The 25,436-nt window shown below is 42.4% G+C and overlaps 2 protein-coding genes across 2 annotated transcripts in view; one reads left to right on the top strand and one right to left on the bottom strand.

Annotated features, from left to right (window-relative positions):
• The window catches only part of LOC144455673 (uncharacterized), a 95,445-nt gene that overhangs the window by 1,401 nt on the left and 68,608 nt on the right, over positions 1 to 25,436 (bottom strand). Inside the window, exon 5 of the mRNA XM_078149129.1 lies at positions 10,267 to 11,954. The gene's annotated coding sequence lies outside the window, so the exon portion shown is untranslated. The remainder of the gene's footprint in view (positions 1 to 10,266; positions 11,955 to 25,436) is intronic.
• Positions 10,701 to 25,436, top strand: part of CES4A (carboxylesterase 4A) — a 34,282-nt gene continuing 19,546 nt past the window's right edge. The window contains exons 1-7 of the mRNA XM_078149438.1: positions 10,701 to 10,992; positions 15,402 to 15,597; positions 16,012 to 16,153; positions 20,252 to 20,385; positions 20,617 to 20,770; positions 21,692 to 21,796; positions 23,701 to 23,805. Of these exons, the coding sequence (XP_078005564.1) occupies positions 10,701 to 10,992; positions 15,402 to 15,597; positions 16,012 to 16,153; positions 20,252 to 20,385; positions 20,617 to 20,770; positions 21,692 to 21,796; positions 23,701 to 23,805 (1,128 nt within the window). The remainder of the gene's footprint in view (positions 10,993 to 15,401; positions 15,598 to 16,011; positions 16,154 to 20,251; positions 20,386 to 20,616; positions 20,771 to 21,691; positions 21,797 to 23,700; positions 23,806 to 25,436) is intronic.

Below are 25,436 nucleotides of genomic sequence, written 5' to 3'. Positions count from 1 at the left end.
AGGTTTAGATTTAGAATGTAGATGCAGAGCTGAGTTGAAATATAAAATGTGTCTTCAACAATCCCACAAACTACTCTATGTTCTGATGAATTCTGGGTATCAGTCTCCCAGAAGACTCTAGCAGCACTTAGAAGTTAAGTTACTAAATCCTATCTTTAAGTTGTTCTGTTAATGCAGGCTGTTGTTTATAGTTAACATTTCTTTAGGGTGTAGGAATAAATTACCAGTTTTACAATGGATTCATATTTTGAATTGAGTATCTTTTTTACTTCCCCCTTTTTATTGTTGTTTAGTCATCTCCAACTCTTTGTGACCCCTTTTGGGGGTTTTCTTGGCAAATACACTTGCCAGTTCCTTCTCCAGCTCACTTCACAGATGAAGAAACTGAGGTAAACAGAGTTTAGTGACTCGCCCAGGTTCACACAGCTAGTAAGTGTCTGAGGCCGGATTTGAACTTCCTAACTTCAGGCCCAGGTCTCTGTCCACTGCACCACTTACCTCCTCTTTTTTGAGGAAACCCTAAACCTGTAAGTTATAATCTAAGCTATAACTAAATCATCTCAAAGGCCAGGGTGGGGACCTAATGAGCCCAAAAGGGCTCCCAAAAGGGAGCCTAATCCCTCTAATTAGAAGAAAGTTTACCCAGGTTTGAATCCAATTCAAACCTGATTGCTGCCTGGATTCAAAATAGGGAGCACCCTCAACTCCTCTAGTGACATAGCAGTGGTTCCTCAAGGTTAGACTGGTAAGCTAAGAGACCTTCAGGAAGGAGAGCTGTGGAGGGCAGCAACAGCAAGCTGTCAGTGTCATCCCCTGCTCTTAGCAGATGAAAGTGAGAGTGTCAGGAAACAAGCAAGACAGAGGAACCATGGAAGGGAGCACCAATGTGGACAATCAAACCCTGAACACCTCTGGCTGTAACCTTACCCAGAAAAATGTAAATCATCAAGACTCATTAAATGTCTAAGGCAAGGGCTGACACCTACTATGTGGTATCATTACTTTTATGGAACAGCTGAGAGTCTTGATTATTTCCGTTAACTTGCAAATAAAGCTGTTAATGTTTTAAGCCTTGTGAACTGGGTGTACATTAAAGGGAAACTGGTTGTCACCCCTGAGCAACTGTGATACTGAAGTCTATAGATCATCTAAGTAGAGACAATAAGCTCTGTGATGTAAGTGTTATAGTTGTATTCTATATTCCTTTGCAAAATAGTCGTGCCTTATGGTATATACATATATACAGATAGATAGATAGATAGATAGATAGATAGATAGATAGACAGACAGACAGACAGACAGACAGACAGACAGACAGACAGACAGACAGACAGATAGATAGATAGATAGATAGATAGATAGATAGATAGATAGATAGATAGATAGATAGATAGAACTTAATAATACTGGCTTGCATTTCTATTGCACCTTAAGATTTACAAAACACTTTCTTTATAACCACCCCATAAGGCAGTAGAACAGGTAACTGTTCTCCCTGTTTTACAGATGAGGAAACTGACCCACAAAGAGGCTAAGTATGATATGGACTTAGAGATTGTCAGAGCCAGAAGGGACCCTACAGACCATCTAATACAAAGCGTTCAATTTACATATGATAGTCTTCATGTTCCTTGAAGTATACTCTGCTGTTTCTCCCCTGGTAGTGAGCTGGCTGAAGTCATGCCCAAACACATTCTCAATGACCCTTCTCAGTCTGCAAGCAGGCCAACAACACAGCTTCAGTCACCAATAATCGTCACCTCTCACCCAGTCCTAAGTATTTCCCATAGGCACACACCCACTGCACCTGGCCAGAGCTGGAACCACTCTAAGGCATTCATTCATTCATTCAATCAATCAACAAATATGTAGTAAGAACCTTCTATGTGTCAAGCCCTCCCCAGTCTCTTCTAGATCACTACCTTATCTTGGAAGAAGGACTTGTGTAGCTCAATGAAATTATGAGTTATGCCATGCAGAGTTACCCAAGATGGACAGGTCATAGTGGGGAGTCCTGACAAAAGGTGATCCACTGGAGAAAGAAATGGCAAACCACTCCAGTATCTTCACCAAGAAAACCCTGCAGACAAGGCATGGCGCGCTACAGTCCACAGTGTCATGAAAGAGGACATGATCAAATGATTGAACAGCAATGTGTTAAGCCCAGTATTACGTAAGAGTGAAGCTCTCAAATGGTTTACAAAATTATCAACAAGTATTGATTAAATACCTATTATTTGCCAGACACCATGCTAAGCACTAGGGCAGTGAGGTGGCACAGTAGAAAGAGTGCTGGGCCTGGAGTCAGCAAGACCTGAGTCAAATACAGCCTCAGAAAATTACTAGCTGTGTGGCCCTGGACAAATCACTTGACCCTGTTTGCCTCAGTTTCCTCATCTGTAAAATGAGCTGGAGAAGAAAATGGCAAAACACTGTAGTGACTCCAAATGGGGTCATGGAAAGTTGGACACGACCGAAAAAAATGACTGAACAAGAACAAAAATGCTGAACACTGGGGATAAGAAAAAAGGCAAAAGACAATGCTTGCCCTCAAGGAGCTCACATTCTTTGGGGGAGACAACATGTACACATAGTTTACATGAATGAATGAATGAAAAACATTTATTAACATTTACTGTGTGCCAAGTATTGTATATACAGAATAACAAAGATAATTAGGGAAGAAAAATATGAACAGATGGAAAAATCAGGGAAAGCTTTATGTAAGAGGCTGCACTTGGGCTGCGTCTTGAAGAGAAGGATTCTGGGGTGAGGGTGGGGAGCAGCAGCCAGCACAAACCTCAGGGAGTCAGAGAAAGAGGTTTGTCCATGAAACCATGAATTGCTTTTACATGCAGCTTGGTTTTTAGAGAACATATTAAATTTAACAGATAGTACCAACACTGTCCTGCTATTCTTTGTCCTCTTCTAAACTTTTTTTGCTCATTTCTGTGTATTTTTTAATGTTTCATTGACTTTTTTTTTAATCGCTATCATATGCTTCTTTTACAAGGCTATCTCTTCCCCAAATAAAAACCCTCCCTTTTTAACAAATAAATACAGTACATGTCCATAACAGGTTTTGTTTTTCTTGCTCTCTCAATGGGAAGAGGAAGAGGAAGTGGGAGGGAGAGACCTGAAAATACAATATAATTGCATAATCAAGGAAAACAAATCCATGGGGGCTGTATCTGCAAATGCTATGTCTCTTTCTTATACCTCCAGTATGTCACCTCTCTGACTGCAGTTGGGAAGTATGATTTATGGTCAGTCCTCTTTAGTCATGATCAGAGTGCACTGATCGTGTGTGTTGATCAGAGTTTTTTCAACATTGTTTTCCTTGGGGGCAGCTAGGTGACACAATAGATAGAGCACTGGCTCTAGAGTCAGGAGGACTGAGTTCAAATCTGCCCTCAGACCAGACACTTGACACTTACTAGCTATGTGACCCTGGGCAAGTCACTTAAGCCCAATTGCCTCATCGAAAAAGAAACAAACAACAAAAAAAACCATTGTTTTCCTTAACATTATTATAGTCATTGTATAAGTTGTTCCAGTTCTTCTCACTTCATTCTGCATCAGTTCATAGAAGTCTACCTCACTTTCTCCAAATCCATTCTTTTCACCATCTCTCTTGGTGCAATCATACTCCACTACATTCATACACAGAAGCAGCCAGGTGGCTCAGTGGATAAAGTACTAGGCCTGGAGTTAGGAAGACCTGAGTTCAAATCCAGCATCAGGCACTCAGTAGTTGTGAGACCCTAGGCAAGTCATTTTACCTCTGTTTCCCTTAATCCACTGGAGAAAGAAATGGCAAACCACTCCACTCATCTTTGCAAAGATGGGACCCCAAATGGGTTCCCAAAGAGTTGAACACAACTGAACAACAAACATTCTGATACCATAATTTGTTCAGCCATTCCCCAATTAATGGGCATCTCCTTAGTTTCTAGTTCTTTGCCACCACAAAAAAAAAAATTGCTGTAAATATTTTTTGTGCACATATGCCCTTTCCCTCTGACTTTAACCTCTTTAGTCAGTGATTATAGTACTATTACTGGGTCAAAGGATATGCACAGATTAATGACTTTGGGGTGGAGTTCCAAGGTACTCTCCTGAATGGGGAAGTAGAGAGGAGGAAAGAAGGATAGGATAGCCTTACAAACTGAATTAACATAGTTTCTCCTCTTGTTTCCCTTGGATTTGGCTACTGAAAAGTAAAGTCAGAGGAAAGAAAGCATAGGGTGATATCTCTTGGATTAGCATTGAACCCTAGTAGTGTTACAATCCAATAAAAAAAAATCTACTTCCCCTGGAGCACTTAAGGCCAGCAGCTTGGAAGGACAGTCACGATACCTAGAGGTATAAACAATATCTATGGCCCAGAAGTGTTGTGTAATAAAATGGAGACTTAGAATCAGGGAGATGTGAATTTGAATCCCTCATAACCTCAAGTCAGTTAAATGCTCTCAGCCTCAGGTTCCTCATCTGTTAAATGGGATTAACAATAGAAGCTACCTCCCAGGGTTGTTGTGAAGATCATATGAGTTACTATATAGAAAGTTCTTTGCAAACCTTACGCTTTATAAATGCTAGCTACAATGCCTCACATTTCCATGGTGCTTGTCATAAAATGCTTTCCAGACTTCTGACCCTCATAATAATCCTCAGAGGGAGATGAGATAAGCAGTTGTTTGTAGAGATCTTAGATCTCTTTAGAGATCATCAGTTCATAGAGTCCGACACCCTCATTTTACCAATGAAAAAGCTGAGCTGAATGAGATGAAATGACTTTCCCAAGGTAAACATGGCAGTTGTCCAGTCACGTTTGATTCTTTGTGACCCCATTTGGAGGTTCCTTGGCAAAGCTACTGGAGAGATTTGCTATTTCCTTCTCTAGCTCATTTTTCTGATGAGGAAACTGAGGCAAAGTTAAGTGACTTGCCCCAGGGTCACACAGCTAGTGTCTGAGGCTGGATTTGAACCCAGGAAGATGAGTCTTCCTGACTCCAGGACTGGCATTTACCAAATGCTTTACTATAGATTGTCTCATATGATCTTCAAAATGACCTCTCACAGGGAGACAGCCATTCAACCTAACTTAATAAGATAGGTTCTGCTGCTGGGCCAGAGCAGCTGGACTCTCGCTGCTTCCCTCTAAAAGAGGTCCTAACTCTGGGCCAACATATATGAACTGAGTTCAGTCCTGTGGAAGCTTAGCCTCTAAAGAAAGAAAGATATAGATATAGATATAGATATAGATATAGATATAGATATAGATATAGATATAGATATAGATATAGATATAGATATAGATATAGATATAGATATAGATATAGATATAGATATAGATATAGATATAGATATAGATATAGATATAGATATAGATATAGATATAGATATAGATATAGATATAGATAGATATAGAGAGAGATATATAGAGAGATATAGAGAGAGATATAGAGAGAGATAGATATATAGAGAGATAGATATAGATAAATAGATAGATATATCTTCCTTCTTTAATCCCTTTGGGGTATAGACCTAGTAGCAATATCACTGGGTCAAAGGATATATACAGATTCATATCTTTTTGGACATTGTTCCAAATTGCTTTACAGAATAGCTGAACCAGTTCACAGCTCCACCAACAGTGCATTTATGTACCTACTCTACTACTTGTCATTTCTCTTTTTGGTCAACTTTGCCAATCTGATGGTAGGTAAGGTAGAACTTCAGAGTTGTTTTATTTTACATTGCTCTAATTATTAGTGATTCAGAGCATTTTTCACATGGCTATTGATAGCTTCCTCTGAAAACCACCTGTTTTTAACGTTTGATCATTTATTAATTAGGGATGGTTCTTATTCTTATTCATTTGGATCAGTTCCCTATATAGCTTAGAAATGAGACTTTATAAAAAAAAAAAAGAAAGAAAAAAAGAAAAAACTTGCTGTGAAGTTTCCTGTATTTCTTTTCATTTTAGCTTCACTGGTTTAATTTCTGCAAACACTTTAATTTTATGTAACCAAAATTGTCCATTTTATCAACTCGTGATCCTTTCTACATCTTGTTTGGTCATAAATTCTTCCCCTTTCTGTAGATCTAATAGGTAATTTCTTCCTGGATCCTCCAATTTGTTTATGATTATCAACCTTTATATCTAAATCTCATAACCATTTCAAGCTTATCTTGGTATATGGTGTGAGATGTTGTTCTATACCTAGTTTCTGCTGTACTGCTTTCCAGTTTTCCCATCAGTTTTTGTTAAATAGTGAGTTCTTGCCTCAATTGCTGCAATCTTTGGGTTTATGAAACACTAGACTACTGTAATCCTTTGCTCCTGTATTGTATACTTAATCTGTTCATTGATCATTATCTCTATTTCCTACTCAGTCCCCAATTGTTTTGATAATTACTGCTTTGTAGTATAGTTTGAGATCTGGTGCTGCTAGGTCCTTTTCCTTCCCACTTTTCTTTTTCTTTTTTAATTCCATTAATAATTTTTTACCTTTTGCCAAATAAGTTTTGTTATTTCAGATAAATTTTGTTATTAATTTTTTTTAGTTCTATAAAGTAATCTTTTGGTAGTTTCATTGGTATAGTGCTGAATAAGTTAATTAGGCTAGGTAGTATGTCATTTTTACTATATTGGCTTAGCCTATGCTCACCAGCTCTTTATATCCTACCCTGGGGCTCCAAGGAAAAATCACTTAAAGCTTAGGTTTGGGTTACACGTGGATTATACTCCCAGCAATTTGTGGCTTAAAACATCAAAATAGGTGCCAGTGACTTTGACTTTGATTCCTGAGAGGCCTAAAGACATGACAGAGAAGACACAGGTGTTTTAGTGTCCCATTTATCAAGCCCTCTTAGGCATTCCAAAGCATATATTTTCACAGAATCTCCATTTGAACAAAACCCCCAATTGCCAGAGGTCAATTACTTGAGCCAACTCAAATATCCACCCAGTAATCTGCTCTTCAGCTGAAAGGGCAGTTACTCATGTTTCTGGGAATTCATTCTTGACATGCTTCAGGGTCTCATGGAGAATGAGAGAGGTATTAGAGAGAAGGGTCAGATTCAAATTCATGGTGCCAGCATCTGCCAGCATCTGCCAGCATCTCCCTTAGCCTAACTGCACAGAAGGAAAGAATGACTAAGTAGCCCCAGAAGGACAGGAGTTATTTGTTTGCCAACAAAGAACTGAAGGACCCTTTATGAAGTGTTTCCTTGGTGGACCAGACTATCTCTACTTGATTGGTTTCAGTTCAGTTTGACTCTTTATGGCCCCATCTGGGGTTTTCTTTGCCAAGATACTGGAGTGGTTTGCCATTTCCTTCTCCAGCTCATTTTACAGATGAGGAAACTGAGGCAAACAGGGTTAAGTGACTTGCCCAGGGTCACATAGCTACTAAGTGTCTGAGGCCAGATTTGAACTAAGGAAAATGAGTCTTCCTGACTCAAAGCCCAGTGCACTATCCATTGCACCACCTAGCTGCCCTTGACAGATTTAGGACTATCCTTAAGAAAATCAGCCTTCAGTTCTTAGTTCTGTCCTAGGAGGTTGGGGCCCTCACTAAAATTGTGGGTATCAACAGATTTTAAATAATGACATCATTGAATGTTATAGCCAAGAAATCATAGTCACCAGACACCTTCTCCCTCTACCTCTCTCTAGTATCTAGGAACTGGGCCATGTGTGAGATAGGAGTCAGGAGACCAGGGCTTCTAGTTTCCCACTCAGATTTGTCAATAACTCTCTTTTGCATTCAATACCAAGTTATTGAGTTCCAGCTCTGTGCAAAGGTTAGCTGATTTGCACAGGTGAGAAGGAAGCTTCTAGACTACAGATTTAAACCTGTGGGAGATGTTTTCTCCAACATAGCATGATAGGATGTAGATAGGTGAGAAGACAATGGAGCAGGACAGAGAGTCACTCTTAGGCAATATCTTGAACTAAGGTCAAGGAGATAGGTTTGGCCAGGTTTGGAAGGCCTTGAATCTCAGACTTTGGGGTATGAACTTAATGTTATAGGATAAGATATTATCTTCAATAATACAAAATTGCAGAATCTTAGAATTGGAAGCCTCTGGTCCCCACCACTCTCATTTGACAGAGGAAGAAACTGAGGCTTAGAAAGTGAAAATGACTTGCCCATGACCATACAGGTAGTTACTAGCTGAGCAGAGACTAGAACTAGGGTCTACCTGATGCTAAGAGCCAGGCACTCGAACCCAAGTCCAGGATTCTTACTACACCATACTTTGTTGGTGGGGGTATTCTCAATACTCATACAGACCACAACCCATCTCCAACTTAGTAGATAGTCTGCCAGAGTTTCTGTGGTCTCAAATTAGGCCATGCTGTGGTACATCTGGTGACAGGGCTCTCTATTTAGCTAGGTTGAATCCTCACCAAATATCTGTCTCTCAACAGACATATAGTCTGTTACTACCCATACTCAATGCCTCTGCAGCTGGGCAGGACCTCCCAGAATTCATGATCCATAGATATCATTTTCAAGAACCCAGTATCACCTCTGTGACAATGATGGGGTTTCAGAGGAGTACTCAAGTGAAAGAAAGTCATGTTCTTTTCTAAACAGATTCCTCTGGGGCTGTAGACTCCTGGGATTTAGCACATCAAGGGACCTTAGATATCATCTAGTACAACCCCTTCATTTTACAGATGAGGAAAATGAGGCCTGAAAAGATTAAGTTACAGAGCTGAAGTAGGACTCAAACCCAAGCTTCCTAACTATAATTAATATATACATATATATGTATATATGTGTGTATATATATATGTGTGTGTGTATATATATGTATATATATATATATATGTGTATATATATGTATGTGTGTGTGTGTATATATATATATATGGAAGGAGGAAGACAGAGGGGAGGAGAGTGGGAGGGAGAAAGGGAGAGAGAAGAGAAGAGAGGGAATAAGGGAGGGAGAAAGAGGGAGGGAGGGACAGAGAAGAGGAGAGGAGAAGTGAACAGAAGAGAGGAGAGGGAGGGAGGGAATCAGAGAGAGACACAGAGAGAAAAAAGAGGAGAGAGACATAGAGAGAGAGGAGGGAAAGAAGGGAGAAAGAGGAGAAAAGAGAGATGGGGGGACAAGGGAGGAAGAAAGGGAGGGAGTGATAGAGACAGAGAGAGGAGAGGAGAGAAGGGAAGGGAAGGGAAGGGAAGGGAAGGGAAGGGAAGGGAAGGGAAGGGAAGGGAAGGGAAGGGAAGGGAAGGGAAGGAAGGGAAGGAAGGAAGGGAAGGGAAGGGAAGGGAAGGGAAGGGAAGGGAAGGGAAGGGAAGGGAAGGGAAGGAAGGGAAGGAAGGGAAGGGAAGGGAAGGGAAGGGAAGGGAAAGAGACAGAGACAGACAGACGGACAGAGGATTGAGTCTCCCTAATGTCTTGCCCAGGCTAAACATGTAGGAGCCATTTATGCGCTTGATTCCAAAACTCCTCAGTTTTACCTGCTGTTTTCCTAGCCTGGTGACCTGCCTTAGGTAACCTGACAATTCTCCACTCCCAGTGACATATCTCATTTTCCCAGCTTTAGCCCTGCTGCATCCCAGAACTCCTGAACTCCAGTAGTCCACCAGCCTCAGCCTTCACTAGTAGCAAGGATTACAGATGTGTGTAATTTCAACATGTATAGCTTCTCCAACCTTAAGCCCAGGGCTCTCTCTACTATAACTATACCTTTCACAAACAGCCTCCTCTAGCTCCTTCTCTAGAACTGTATGAGCTTAGGAAGCTGAGAGCTCAGCGTGGACTCTAGCCTAACAGTGGACCAGGGAGATCCCTGAATGTAACTGGCCACAGCCCTGACCTACAAAAACCTATTCTTTTTTCTTCCTGGACCCAGTGCTTCCTTCATATACCTGTTTGCTTTTGTTGTTGGGTTTTTGGGAAGCAATGAGGTTAAATGACTTGCCCAGGGTCACACAGCTAGGAAATGGCTGAGATCAGATTTGAATTCAGGTCCTCCTGACCTGGGGCCAGTGCTTTATTGACTGTGTCACCTAGCTGCCCCTACCTGTTTGTTTTTTATATTTAAATGTTTCCCTTGGTTTCTATTTTTAGCCCAGCTTAGCCCCAGCCTGGTTGATTGGCCTGGAAACTAGAAGGCATGCTTTTAGAAGTTCCTTAGTCCTTTCAATTTCAGCTAGTCCTGGTCCTGATAATGAGGCTTTTGGATTTAACAGAGAGCACGATGCCCATTTGTGTAAAAGACCTGGAAGTGTATCTCACCAAAAGCAAGCAGAGAAGGAAACGTCTCTTCCAGCCTCAAGAATCTGGTTGGAGGCAACATAGTGAAAGGGAAAAACAAGCAAATCTAGAGTCCAGAGAAACCTGGGTTCAAAATCCCTTCTAGGTGGTATGACCATGGACAGATCATCTGAGCTGCCTGAGTCTCAATTTCCTACTCTGTAAAGTAGGTAGAATAATGCCCTTGGTAACCGTTCCACAGTTTCTGTGAGGATCAGGTGAGATAATGTATGTAAAAGCACTTTGTAGACCTTAAAGCCCCATCTTATCTCAATTGTTATTATTGGAATTTGTGGGGAATGGATTAAGGAGAGAAGACTTTCAAACAAAAAAAAAAATTACTCCATTAAGCAGGGTTTTCTCAGTTATGATAAAGAGACTTTTCGGCTTCTTCTGTGGCCTCTTTTCAAAGCTCTATGGTTACCACAACATCTGTGTTGACATCTTCTATCACCACAGGAGGAGGAGACTCAAATTCTTATGGGTGGAGTTTTCCAGTTTATTCAGAAATTCTTCCCAGCTCTAGTAATAATAGAAGACAGATAAAAGCCAGCTCCCAGCCAGAGTTCACCTGGACAGACTTCATCATCCCTTTCACTGGTGTTCTACTGACATTAACTGGAAACTCTTGGTCAAATCCTGTTTCAATCACTAGGAGAATGTTGCTGTTGCTGTGGACAAGCCTGGCCATCTGCTTCCCAGCTTTGGGTAAGACTCTTCCATACTCCCTCAATCAGCTAGGAAGAGGACAAAACCAAGAAAAGAGAATGAAATCTATAAAATATGAATCATAGATTACAGGATAGAGGTGTCAAACACATAGCCCATGGGCCTCATGAGGCCCAGAACACTCCCAAGTGCAGGCCAAACCAGGTTAAAATATAATTGAAAAATATTTAACAAAATTAATTGAAAACAATAAAACATAGATAACATTAGATTTTATAACTAAATCAATATGCAGCCCACAAAGATCCTTACTTACAATTTCATGGCCTCTGTTTCTATTGGAGTTTGACACTTGACACTGCTATAAAACACAGAATGTTTTGAATTGTTTAGCTAGTAGGGGAATTTAGATATAGAAGCATAGCTTGTCTTGGCTTCCAGTAGGGGAAACTGATCCTAATGACAGCTCCCAGCCCTGGAGTTTGGGCCATTCTCTCTACTTCCTAAAAGTTCTCCCATTTCTATAATGCTTTAAATTTTAAATTAAATTAAAATTAAATCTCAAAGTTTAAGATTTCTAAATCATTTTCCTTATGACAACCCTATGATCTAGGTAGTGTAAACATAATTATTGCCATATTACAAATGAAAACTGAGACTGAGAGTTGGAATTACTTACTCAGGGTCACATAGCCAATAGACAGTCAGGATCTGAACACCAATCATAGAATCATAAGATTTTAGAGTTTAGAATCATCTCATCTAACCTCTTCATTTTATGGATAAAGAAATTGAGGCACAGAGGGAGACACTGACTTACCTGAAGTCATGCTTTGCTAGTAGGTGGTAGAGAAGAAATTAGAACCCATATGTCCATATCTAAGTCCAGAACTTTCCTCTTCATCATGGGGATGTGGTTCCCCCAACCCATGTAAAATCAGGTGAAAATGAACTCCGAGAGAAGTTCGGAAAACCAGTCACCACATCAACTAAGGCAGTACCTGTGTGAGAGGAGAAGGGGTCAGTTGTGAGACATGTTGTAGTAGTAGAAACAGCAAGATTTGACAATTGATTAAATATGTGGGATGAGTGAGAGTGAATAGTCATGGATTCCATCCAGGCTATGAGCCTGGGAACTCAGAAGAATGGGAAATTGGGAATTTGGGTGGAGGAGAATTGCATGGGGTGGGGATGGACAGGAAAAAAATGAGCTCTGTTTGGGACATATTGCATCCGAGTTGTCTCCAGAACATTTATTCTGAAATGAACAATATGTCCTTGGTGATTCAGGACTGAAGTTAGGGAGAGACAACTCGGATCTGTGAGTCATCTGCTTAGAGATGATAATTATACCCATGGGAGTGGAGGAGGTCACCAAGACAGAATATACAGAGTTGTCAGATTCTCTGCCCCCTGGGGTGTGTGGCCAGCAAGACTCCAGAGTTTCAAAAAGGATTAAAATGGGATTTGGGAAGCATTTAACAAAAGAAATAAAAATATATTACAACATAGATAATATTCATCTGTGGTTTTCTAAGTCAATGTCCTGCCACAAGGATCAGTTTCTACTTGAGTTTGATTTCACTGTAGATAAAAGAGTCCAGGGGGCCTAGGACAGAACCTTGAGAACTCCCACAGTTAGGAGGTATGATATGGATGACAAGACAAGAATGGTCAGACAAGTAAGAAAAGAACCAGAAGAGTAATGTGAGAAGAGTGCTTTAAGGCCTGCAGAGTGCTTTACAAATACTGCTTAATTTTTATCATCACAACAGCCTTGGGAGGCAAATGTGATTATTATTCTCATTTTACAGATCAGGAAACTGAGGCTGAGAAAGGTTCAGTGGCTTGCCCAGGGTCACATAGCTAGTAAGTGTCTAAGGACCAGATTTGAACTCAATTCTTCCTGTTTCCAAGTTCAGGTCTCTATCTACTGGACCAGTGAGTAGTTTCATAAAAACACGGAAAAGAGAAAACATTCAGAAGGCGAGGCATGGTCAACAGTGTTAGATGCAGCAAAGAGATCAAGAAGGATGAAAACTGAAACAACAAAGCACATTAAATTTGATCAAGATTATTGATAACTTGGGAGGGGGCAGTGTCAATTGAGTGATAAGGTTGGAAGCCAGGCTGCAAAGGGTTAAGGAGTTGGTTAAAAGGAAAGGAAGTGGAGGCAATAAGTTAGACATCTTTTTTTTTTTAGTCTAGCTGAGAAATGGAAGAAAGATAGGGGATGGAGGGGATGGCAGGATTCAGTGAAGGTTTTTTTAAGGATGGGGGAGATGAGTATATCTGAAGGCAGTAGGGAAGGAACCATTAATAGAGACTGAAGCCTGGGAAAGATGATTGAGGGGACAGTCTTCCAGAGAAGGTGGAAGAGGATGGGATCAAGGTCACACATAGAAGATATGGACTTAGCAAGAAAAAGGGAGGAGGTATGTGAGAGCCGATTGTTAATTGTTCAGTGTTGAGCACTTCATACCTAAGAAACCGGTAAATGCTGAAAATCAGGGCTTGAATTATTGTTTTGTTGATTGTCTAGACTTAATAAAGAGATGGATAAAATGTTAAGAAGTCAGATGAAACTTAAAAGTTTGTTGTAGGTGCATTTTCCTCCCTAGAGCTAGCTGTTAAACATTTACCAGCACATCCCAGCTCTTTGTCAAAGACTGAAGGAAAGGAGACAGTAGAGGATGATGTCAGGGAATTTGAGATGAAGAAAAAAGAAGAGGGAGCTCACAAGGAAAGGCCTTCATTTTTCAGCAAAGGAAGAGACAAAGTCCTCAGTGGAGAGGGTAGAAGATGCATGAGAGGCCTGAAGTTTGGAACAGCTTCTCTGGGGAGTGACGTAGGGAATCAATTGTGGAGGAGTGAGAGAAGTGCCTTGCTGCAGAAAGCACCCTGTTGAAATTAGATCACAGAAATTGATAGCGTATCCCGTCAGCTCACTTGTGTGGCTTCCTCCCACTGCATCAGCAGCACATGAATAGGAGAAGAGGAGGAAGATGGTGGCAGAAATCGACTCGTAGGGTTTGGAGGAGGAGAGGTCGCTCCATAATAAGGAAGAGTCTGGAAGTCAAAATAGAGTGAGGAGTATTCTGATTTCCCCCACCCCGGGCTAGTGTGAAGGGGCAGAGGAGAGAGGCACTATGAAAGGGTGTATAGCCACTGCTGCAGAGGATGGCCATGGGTAGAGAGAGTCATCTAGGGGAAGCCAGGTCTCTGTGAGTGCAAATACATGGAAGGATTATGGGAAGAAGAGGTCTATCATGAAGGGAAGTATTTTCATTATAGAAGAGGAATTCCAGAGGGTCCACTAGAAGGGGTAGGCAGATTTGGGAAGGATCATGAGAGGTGGAGGGCTAAAGAGGTTGGAGGTTGAGGGTTCACTCCCAGGCAGCCAGCAATGAAGTAACTCCAAGAGAGGGGGAGTTACAGATGGTGAGAGTTTGGAAGCCATTAGAGGGCCAGTGGGCACCAGGTGGATTAGAACACTCACAGCCGCCATTGCTCCAGCCACTGGGTGGGGCAGTGGTATTGCAGAGAAGTCTGGTAGTGGCAGGGTGCCACGTTGAGGAGTGCTGGCCCTTGCTCTTCCTCTCTGATGATGTTTCCTTTGAAAAATGGGGATAATAACGCCTTTGTTCTCACTTACTACACTGGGTTGTTATAAGAGATAACGTGAAGTACTTGGTAGACTTCAGAACACCCACATACGTGTTAATTATTTTTAAGCCACTGACCGAAGTGAATCCGTAGGAGTTTGAGCTGGAAGGGACCAAAGTGTGGTACGGTGGAAGGGGCGCTGTCCACGGTGTCAGTGGACCTGGGCTCAGATCCCATCTCTGATGCTTATTACTCCCTATACGACATTGGAGAAGATGTCGCATAGCTTCCCTGGGTCTGCAAAATCTGTCCAGGAATTGCCCCATATTCTGTGATCACTCAGGAAATGTTTGTTGTTATTAAAAGTGGGGAAATAATCCATTACGATCCACAACATCTGAGCAGGGTTTAGCTTATCTAACCAGCTCTCCGATGCCTAGCAATGCACAAAGCACAGGTAAATTCTCATCCAAAAGGGAGCTGCCCTAAAAGTAAACTTGGAGATTATCTAATTCAATGCCTCATTTTATCTTACATAGGAGATAACTGAGGTCCAGAGGGTGAAGGCAAATGACTTGACCAAAATTACAAAGGTAATGATAATTCAGCTTTCTAGAGCACTTTAAGGTATTTAAAATATTTTAGAAATCTGTGAGGTAGTATTATTGTTCCCGTTTTACAGCTGGGGAAACCAAAGCTCAGAGAGAGAAACTTGCCCATCACCCAATAAGTAGTGGCTATCTGAGGCAGGATTTGAACCCAAGTCTCCCAACTCCAAGTGCAGTGATCCATTCACTATAGTGCACTGCCTCTCCTCTAAGCTCCTCTCCTTTCCTCCCTAGGTAACTCAGGCCGACCTGTGGCAGTCACAAAGTACGGCATCCTCCATGGAAAGCAGACCTGTGTTGGGGGAACAATTGTCAATATTTATCTGGGGGTCCCTTTTGCTAAGCCTCCTGTGGGCAACCTGAGATTTGCTCCCCCAGAGCCTCCTGAGCCTTGGGACGACCTAAGAGATGCAGCCACCTACCCGCCTGCGTGAGATTCTCACCTTTAGCTTTTGGGGGTTCTGGGGAGTGAGAAGAAACTGGGGGAGGTCACCTGACCCTATTCCCCACCTCCAGGCAGAGTTGCTGCTAATCCACTGGGGCTGCTAATCCACAGCGAGCTGATTAGGGAAGCTTGACATCAGCTAGTGAATGAATTATCTATATTACTTCTGGATTGGCTCTATGCAGGGCAGAGAAATAATACTGGGTGTTGGGGTGATCAGAGAAGGTTTCACTGGAGGAGCTGAGCCTTGAGAATAGGTCGAATTTGAGGGGGATGGTGTAGGGGTGAGATAGCGAATTTTGCTTTACATGGGACTTTTCCAAAGCAGTGTGGTGTGTGGACACAGGAATTCTTTGGCGTCCAAATACTTGAGTTCACTACTATTTTTCTACTTTTCAGGTGCCTACAACAGTCCTGGGGCCAGATCACAAACCTGTACCTCACAAACCAAAAACATTCTCCATGGCTGCAATTCCGGGAGGATTGCCTGTACCTGAACATATACACACCAGCCCATGCCCAGAGAGGAGGCCGGCTGCCGGTGAGTTGCTCTTCACTCCTTCCCAATTTTCTCCAGCTATCTCAGCTCAGGCATCTTTTTTGAGGCAGGCAGCAGCCTGTATCTCAGATACTTCCTAGCTGTGTGACCCTGGACAAGTCACTTAACAACCCTTTGAGGTAGGTGCTCTTTTTATCCTGATTTTACAGATGGGGAAACAGATACAAAGAGATTAAGTGACTTACCCAGGGTCATACAGCTAGGAAGTACTCAGGTCTTCCTTGATTCCACATCCCATATTCTATCCACCTAGCTGCCTAGCTAGCACCTAGCTGCCTAGCTAGCTTTTCCCTCAAGCAAGGGGTGCTGGGAGGAAATAAAATGGCCTTCCCATAAGATTTTAGCTGCCATTCATCAATCAGATCATAGAGTGTTTCAGCTTCAGGAGATCTTAGAACGTGGTATTTTAAAGCAGGAAGGAGCATTAGAACATAGAATTTCAGACCTCTGAGAGACCTTGAAACATAGAATGTTGGAAACTTTAGTCCAATCTAGAGGGAGAGTGACCTTGGGTAAGAAGTCACTTAACCACCCTAAGCCTCAGTTTTTCCATCTGTAAAACGTGCCCAGTACATTGGCCAGCGCATGATAGTCACTCAGGAAATATCTGTTGCTGTTATTAGTAATGAGGAAGTAACCCAGTAAGTGGCAAAGCTAGCAGCTCTTTGTTTAAAAGTGACAAATGAAAGTGAGCTTTCCCCCAGCGAGCCCTCATTCTGCTAGCTTGAGATTTATTTCTAGGAGCGTCTAAATACTGAATTCACGTGCCAGCCTTGTACAGGCTAATACCATTCTCCTACTTTGTGCTAACAACTCCACGTCTCCAGATCATCTCCTGCTGACCAAATCTTTCTCCCTAGAAGAAGGAACATTCTTTCTGTTCTCCTCTCCCTGTTTGCAAGCTTTAAATAAAATACACACAAAGCTTAGCGTTGCTGCAGGTCAAAAGAATTTTATAGCAGGTTCATACAACCTAAATAAAAGACAACAGATACAAAAGCAGAGAAGCTACCACCACCAGCTAACCAGAAGAGGGAAATGCAGTTTTGTTAGGCAATAGAAGAGGTCCCCAGGTCAGTCCCATCCCTCCACCAGGCTCTCACTGCCCTGGAGCCACAGATCCCTCTAGCTCTCTCTGGATCTCAGCACCAGATCCTTCCAGATCTTCTTAGAGCTCTCTCCTAGTTTATCCCTAAGCTGTGGCTCACCTCTATCTCTGCTCTCAAGACTCTTCTTCCTTTTTCGCTTATCCAACCCTCCAGTCCCAACTTCCTGCTTGGTAGTCAAGGTCGGGCACTCTCCCCAAGTCTTGAAATAAGTGCTATTTGAGTTGAACTGAACACACTCACTTTGGCTAAAGGCTAACTGATGCCTATATCAGATGCAATACATCCCACTACAGCTTATGAAGTTCAAAAGCCACATTGCCTACATCTATAATGGGACATAGCTGGGTAACCCACTGAGTTAGTCCATCAGTGCATACACTCAATTCATTTAACCAACCCTTTATAAGAACCTGCTATGAAGACATTGTGCTAAAAGGTAGACATATAAAGAAAAATGAACAGACTCTGTCCTTAAGGAGTTTACTGTCAACTAAGTAGGTACTACAGATAGGCAATGAGCTGGGACCCAACTTTTTAATGCCAATACTCCCCAGGAATGTTATAGCTTCCAATCATAGAATAATCAAAGCTGATTGCAAGTGATCCCCAAAAAGTAATGGAAAGATGCCCAGTAGGTATAAGGAGACTACAGCCAATTACATGTGATGGTGTAGGCATGAAAAGTGATAGAAAAGGTATTTTTCAAGAGCATTTATGAAAAGTACATGGGCCAGTCATGTAGCAAAAGCAAGGGATGGCACTTTGTACCAAAGATAAAAAGAACCTAAAGAAAGCCTCCAGCTGATTGGCTATATCATCAATGAGGGATTTGTGGATTTGTGAACAAGAATCCCATAGAGTGGAAGGGCATGGGTGGGTTATGATCTAAATCAGGGACAGTGTGAGTTTCTCTGATCACGGCTCCATTAGTGCATTGTAATAATAATGATAATAATAGCAATAATAGCTTGCAATTATATACAAAATAAATAAAAGTTCTATATAATGTAACACTTTGTGATTTGCAAAGCTTTCTACAAATACCTTACTTTATCCTCACAACAACCATGGGAGGTAAATATTATCCCCATTTTACACATGAGGAAATGGACAAATGGAAGTTAAATGACTTGTTTAGAGTCATATAACTACTAAGTGTATGAAGCTGGATTTGAACTCAGGCATTCTTGACTCGAGGTCCAGTGCTCTATCTACTGTGTTACCTAACTGGCTATATGGTATTGCTTTGATACTTCAGTGGAGCTCATAGAGGTAGATACTCCCTCCAGCAGTGCAGATTGAAACCCAGCCATGTCTTTTCATCCAGTTCCACTTTTAGCTGCGTCTTCCTGTAAACCCTCCACTGAGAGGGTCTGTGTAACAAGACGGGGAGCACTTCCTCCCAATCTCTTGACATGACATGAATGCCAATGGAGCACACAACCTCTTCATTTTTTCTCCCTTGTGCCTGATTAGCCCTCCTCCTTTTTACTGCATTATTCTTCTCTGATATCTTTTGCACAACTTCTCCCTTGCAATTCTTGGGATGCCATTCTGATAATGAGGTGCTCTAGAGATGTCTGTAGATGGTATTTTGCTGGTTGCATCAAGCCCTGGAGCACTACAAAACCTCCTAAATGAGTTCTATATTCATTCAAAAGAGTTCGGTTTGGCAATCCACAAAAGAAAAACCAGGTGGATGACAATGCCTATTGAATGAATTACAAAATGCAATTGGATTAACAGTTCATAGAGCTGGTTACTCTGTACATATATCCTCAAGAACCACTACAGAAGGACAATGAATTATCTCTCTTCTAGTTCTAAATCTATGGCCCTATGACTCTTGATTGCACATAGGAAAAATACAGTGGATAGTGGACTTGTCCATTGGACTTGGAGTCAGGAAGACTTGAGTTCAAATCATCCCTCAGAAACAGCTTAGCTGTGTGACCCTGGGAAAATCACTCAACCTCCACCTGCCTCAATTTTCTCATCTGTAAAATAAGAATAATAATAATAGCACAAAACCCAGAGTTGTCGTGAGGATTAAAAGAGATAATTTGTAACACATTTTGCAAACATTGAAGAGCTATAGACATGCTAGCTAGGATTATGGTGACAATGATGATGATGATGATGATGATGATGATGATGATGATGATGATGAAGAAGTGACTATTATGTGTCAAATACTGTACTAGATGCTGTGGATACAAGTACAAAAAATGAAACAATCCCTATTCACAATAAGGTTATGTTCAAAGCATTTATTAAGCTCTCATTGTGCGTCAGCCACTGTGTTATATCTTTCTATAGCATGAAGATTAAGATGTAATTTGAAGGCAAAGGAAATGGACAAGCACTCATAAAGAATATAAGTAAGACGGCAAACTAGGTGGCATAGTGGATAAAGCACCAGCCCTGGAGTCAGGAGGACCTGAGTTCAAATCTGGCCTCAGACTCATAATACTTCCTAGCTGTGTGACTCTGGGCAAGTCACTTAATCTCAATTGCCTCACCAAAAAATTTTTAAAAAATAATACAAGCTCCCTGAGGACAGTCTATTTTCTATGCAGTGATTTGCACATGGTAGGCATTTGATAGGTGATTTCGAATTAAATTGGCATAGTTTATAACCCATGTCTCTTGACTTTTGGACCAGTATACTTTCCACAGCTTAAAATTCAATTCAATTCAATAAATATTTAAGTGCCTACTATGTTCTAAGCACTGTGCTAAACATTGGAGATGTAAATAATGACAGTCCTTGCCCTCAAGGAACTTACAATCAAATAGGGGGAAACAACAGGCAAAAGAAAGCTAGAAAGCCACTTTTTAAAAAATCCTTCATTTTAGTCTATGATGGGCAGCCAAAAAGGTCATATGGTGGCAGATGAGGCAATCCAGATGGTCAGTATGGCACAGCAGCTGTATAGGTAGGGGCAACTGCCTGCTTGGCTCTCTGTAGGTGATGGTCTGGTTTCCTGGTGGTGCCTTTGTGGTGGGATCAGCCTCTACCTATGATGGCTCCGTGCTATCTGCCCATGAGGACGTGGTAGTGGTTACCATCCAGAATCGACTTGGCATCCTGGGCTTCCTCAGGTGAGAGTTGGGAGGAATCCTGAGGGGGGCTGGAAAAGGGATAGGTTGGGATAGAGTCCAACAGAGATGGGCAGCCTGGGACTAAGGGTGGGGCCATGTGGTACCTGGTCTTGTGAGGATGGGATCAAGTATGGTTGGGGCCATGGGGGCCAACAGAGCTGGAGGACGGTGATAAAGTTGTGCCAGAGGCAGAAGCTGGTCTCCAGACTCTGAGTGGATTTTGACTCTCAGCACTGGAGATACCTATGCCCGAGGGAACTGGGCACTGCTGGACCAGTTAGCAGCTCTGCGATGGGTGCAGGAAAATATTGCAGTTTTTGGCGGGGACCCCGGCTCTGTGACCCTGTTTGGCCAGTCTTCGGGAGCCATATGTGTTTCAGGACTGGTGAGTGTGGTGATGCAAAGTAGGCTGCAAAAGGGGGATAAGGAAGTTAACTCATTACTTCTAGCTCCTGGGCCCAGAGTGAAATAGTAGAAAGTGGTTCATGAGTCAGAGGACCCAACTTCAAATCTTGACTCTGATGCCTACTCTCCATGTGACTCTGGGCAAGTCACATCAACTCCTTGGGTTTCATTTTCCTGAATCTATAAAATGAGATAGTTGGACTAAAATTCTGTGGTCTCTTCAAAAGTAAATTTGTGATCTATAATAGGGGCAAGTTGGTCAGGACACGACAGCTCCCGTGGTCAAGTGATTTCCCTCCAGCCCAGTTGATGAAATTATAGAAGGCAAGGGGAAAGTAACAGAGACAACAAAGTCTTCAGCAAAGTGCAAAGTTGGATCTGCACTCTTTTAGCCCTTTTTTAAGTTGTGAAGTTCTTCAGTCAAGCTCAAAGGAATTAGTGTGGATAGTTATTGGCAAATCAAAGGATTGGTCTTACCTCTATGGGCACTTTTAAAAAGAAATCTACTCTAGGAAACAGTAAAGGCAGGAGAGAGTTCTGAGGAGTGTGAGCTTTGGGAATCAAAAAGAAAATCAGACATTGAGGAAAGAATCATTCCTCTCCTGGGGAAGGAAAGGGATTTCCCTCTCCTTCTCCCCCCTTCCCCAGTAGGAGATAACCACACTCAGCAGGCAACAGGCTTAACTCCTACATAGATGTTTGGACCATAGAGCCCAACTCCCTAATTTTATAAATGAAAGTCCAGAGAAGTTGTTACCAGAGGGTCACATAGATAGTAACAGAGTAGAACTCAAGAACTCTGACTCCAAATTCATCAATCTTTCCACAATAACCACCTTCCCTCTTCACCAAAGCACACCCTGTTCTTCACCTGTGGCCTTCTTCCTCTTGGTTTCTGCAGATTCTGTCTCCCTTATCCAAGGGCCTCTTCCACCGAGCCATCTCTCAGAGTGGAACAGCCCTCATAAAGGTCTTCATCTCTTATGAGCCACTGAAGATTGCCACGGTCAGTGCCCTCAATCTCCAGAGTAACTAAGGACTATCCCTTCCCCTAAAGGAGAATACCACTGTTAGCCCCAACAGACAGGCTCAGTGACACTTAGAGAGCCCCCAGTGTGTAAGAAGAATTGGGTGGAGAATTTAGATATACTACTTTAATGCAATTCAACAAACATTTTTTATTAATTTTTTCAAGTATCATTCATTTTTTCTTCCTATCCCCCCATCATGAAAAAAAAAGAAAAAGACACTTCTAATAAATATGCATAGTCAAGCAAAACAAATTTCTGTATTGATTATGTCCAAAACACATGTAGCAAGTATTTTTATGTGCCAACTATATTCATAGGTATAAATAGGATTTTTTTTCATCTGGGACAAAGTTGGGAGGAAGGAAGGGGAGGGAGAGCTTACCTCCCCATGGTGGGGTCACAGGATAAGTGTGAAGAAGATGGAAGGAAGTTCATCCTAAGACATATTTTCTACATAGCTAAAAGACTAACAGATGTTTGGGGGTAGGGAAAATGCACCCTAGAATAAGACCAACATCACTGAGGTGAAGAGGATCATACTTGAAGGAAGGAAGAACAGCCCTGAATGTTGCAGTCAGGAATCTTCTAAATTTGAGCACCCTTCTAAATTTGCCCCATCCTTAACTAAGGTGGGGGGCAACCAGGGCTTTGTTCCACCCAAATCAAAGCTCTCAGCATGGGTGAGGTCCTGTGCTCAACTCTGGGGCTACAAAGATGAAAAATGACAATTACTACCCTCAAAAAGCATAATTAAAATACAGTAGGAAAAATACAACACGTATTCAAATAATCATATGAAGTAGAACGGTGACAGGCACACAGCGAAATACAGGCAAAATACCTAGGAAAATATGAGGGGAGAGAGAACATTTTCCACCAGCCAACTCAGGGAAGGGATCACGAGGAAGTGGTAATATAGGGAATAAGATGGGATGGGATTGTAACTGAGTCAAGGAAGTTTGGAATCTGGATAATTAGGAGGAGGATGGTGCCATCAATGGAAGGGGCGGAATTCACTGCAGTAGGGGAATACGGAGTGACAAGTTCAGTAAGGAAGATAATTAGGTCTATTCTGGACATATTGAATAGCTGATAGTGCTTCTTAGAACATTTTTCTTCCCCTAGACTGGTCTGAATCCCAACAATCCAACGCACTGGGAACTCCTCCCAGCTCTCTAATGATTAACTCCTGAGAACTCCCCAGACAGCCAAACCCAGACCTACGCTGGGCTGCTGGAGACATTTCCACTTAGATGTTGTCATCAGTAATATGAATAGCTCACGTGTTAAGTGTTCGGCTCACTACAATCTGGTGAGGCAGGTATTATTAGTATTCCTGTTTCTGCTTTTACAGATGAAGACACAGACTGAAATTTAGTGACTAGTTTGCTATACAAATACAGCAAATATTTAGCCATGGGGTCAGGAGTTGGGGCAACATAAAGTTTTCCTAAGAGATGATGCCTACCCAAAAGCAATTTAGATGTATCTAATTCTAATCCAGGTCTCCTGACTGTATAGTATTCTTTTCATTAAACTATATTTCCTTTCACTAGAGAGCAAGACTTTGGCTTCATAGAAGAGATCCTGGTTCCCTGCACGAGATAGGGGGTGGAGTTTGGAAGGACATAGGGCTTCAACCCTGCCGCCAGCCAAATTTGGGACTGTCCCTCCCAAAGAATTGGGAAGTAGATGGGGATGAAGAGGAGACTGTTCCATAGATTCAGGGACACCTGTTCTTCAGGAAGAGAGCTGTCCCTGGGGCCCTTCTGTGGTGACAGAAGTTGAATTCATTGCCCAGGCAATTATCCCAGACTTTGGGGGAGGTGGGCGAAACCAAAGGGAACTGTTGCTGACTTCTTGCTGCCTCTACCTACAGAGAATTGCTAAAGCGGCCAATTGTGCTACCAACAGTACCCAGGCCCTGGTGCAGTGCCTCAGGTCAAAGTCAGAGAAAGAGATCCAGAAGGTGTCTAATGAGATGGTAGGTCGTCCCAGAGGGGAATACAATCTCTCTCGTTAAGCAAGGGCTGATTCTGAACTGATGTCCCAGTCCTAGCCTGGCCCCCTTCCACCAGATTTGCCAACTCACTAAGAGTTACCTGACATTACCAATAAATTCATGGTTCCTAAGGACATAGTTTTTCTACTCCTTTCCCCCCAGAGATCTCCTAAGATCATAGATTTAGAGGATTTGTTTATTAGGCACTTAATATGTGCCAGACACATTGAGGGTACAAAGAGACAGTCCCTGCTCTCAAGTCAGGGACATTAGAGATCACCTACATCAACCCCTCATTTTACAGCTAAGGACCATGAGGGCCAGAGGTCAAATGACTTGATCAAGAAGACCTAAGAAGCAAGCACCGTCGGGATCTGACCAGATCCACTAAGCTAATCCAAACCCTTCTTCCGTGATTCTATGTTGGCTCAGAATCATCTTGTATCTCTGGGAACTGTACCTTCCTCCAGATCCCTGGTGTCACCTCATTGTGGGGAGGAACAGCATCATCCCTCTCCCCCCAAGGCCTCCTACCCTGCTTCCAGAGGTAGCACTGGCAACTGAATACGTAGCCAGAGGACCCTGGTTTGAGTTCCAATTCTGCCCATACATATGCTATGTAGCCTACAGAAATTCTCTTTCCATCCCTGACACTATCAGCATCAATATTTGTAAAATGAAGGCAGTGGACTAGATGTTCTTCAAAGTCCCTGTCTGCTCTAAATCCAACGTCCAAACGCCCTTGGCAGGGTTCCTGAATTGGGAGCACGTGGTCCCTGCCTACTTCTTGCTCCCCACAAAACTCACCGTCCCCCATCTTGGGAACTCATTTCCTCCCCAGGAAGGAAAGGCCAGTAGTTTCTGCGGGTGGCTGGGGCTCCCTGTCTGACTTTGATTTCATCCTAGCCCCAACGTTGGCCTCAGGGCCTCAATACACTGTCCCACATGGAGGAGGCCTTAGAATTTGGCGGTGGACCAACTTTTCAATTTGTGTCTAAGTTCTCAATTTCTCTGTGTCTCCTTCCTTCTCCTTTGCTGTTACTCTCCTCTCTACCTCCTTTTAAATTGTGTTGGTTTTCCTAGAATCAATCTAAGGGCTCTGACTTTCCTTCTGAGTTTGTCCCTCAGTCTCTGTCTACCTCTACTTGGTGTCCCTTCCTCCATTCAAATCTCTTTTTGTGTCTTTTCACCTCTATATGTCTGTAAATAACCTTGTCTGTATATCTCTCTGCTTCCTAGTTTGTGTATGTGTGTGTGTGTGTGTGTCCCATCTCAGTTTACACATCTACCCCTCTATATGTGTATCTCTCTCTCTTCTCTCTCTCTTTCTCTCTGTCTGAATGTCTCTCTCTCTGTCTCTCTGTCTCCCTCAGTCTCTTTCTCTCTCTTCAAAAACCAACCATACCCAGCCCCCACAAGCCACCCTTCCCGCAGTACTCATATTGCCCATAATTCATTCAGAGTGAATGAACCAAATCCAAACCTGTGCCATAAAAATGCAAGGTGAAGGCTGGAGATGAGGAAGCAAGTTATCCCCCTCTTTTCCTAGGTTCCCTCCCTCCTTTCAACTAGGCTGGGCTGTGCATGGACAGGACCCATCCTCCTTCCTTAGA

The sequence above is a fragment of the Phascolarctos cinereus genome, unplaced genomic scaffold (assembly GCF_003287225.1).
Source record: "Phascolarctos cinereus isolate Bilbo 61053 unplaced genomic scaffold, phaCin_HiC Scaffold_2;HRSCAF=192, whole genome shotgun sequence".
In the NCBI taxonomy this organism is placed as follows: domain Eukaryota; kingdom Metazoa; phylum Chordata; class Mammalia; order Diprotodontia; family Phascolarctidae; genus Phascolarctos; species Phascolarctos cinereus.
This window is presented reverse-complemented; position numbering and strand designations above follow the sequence as displayed.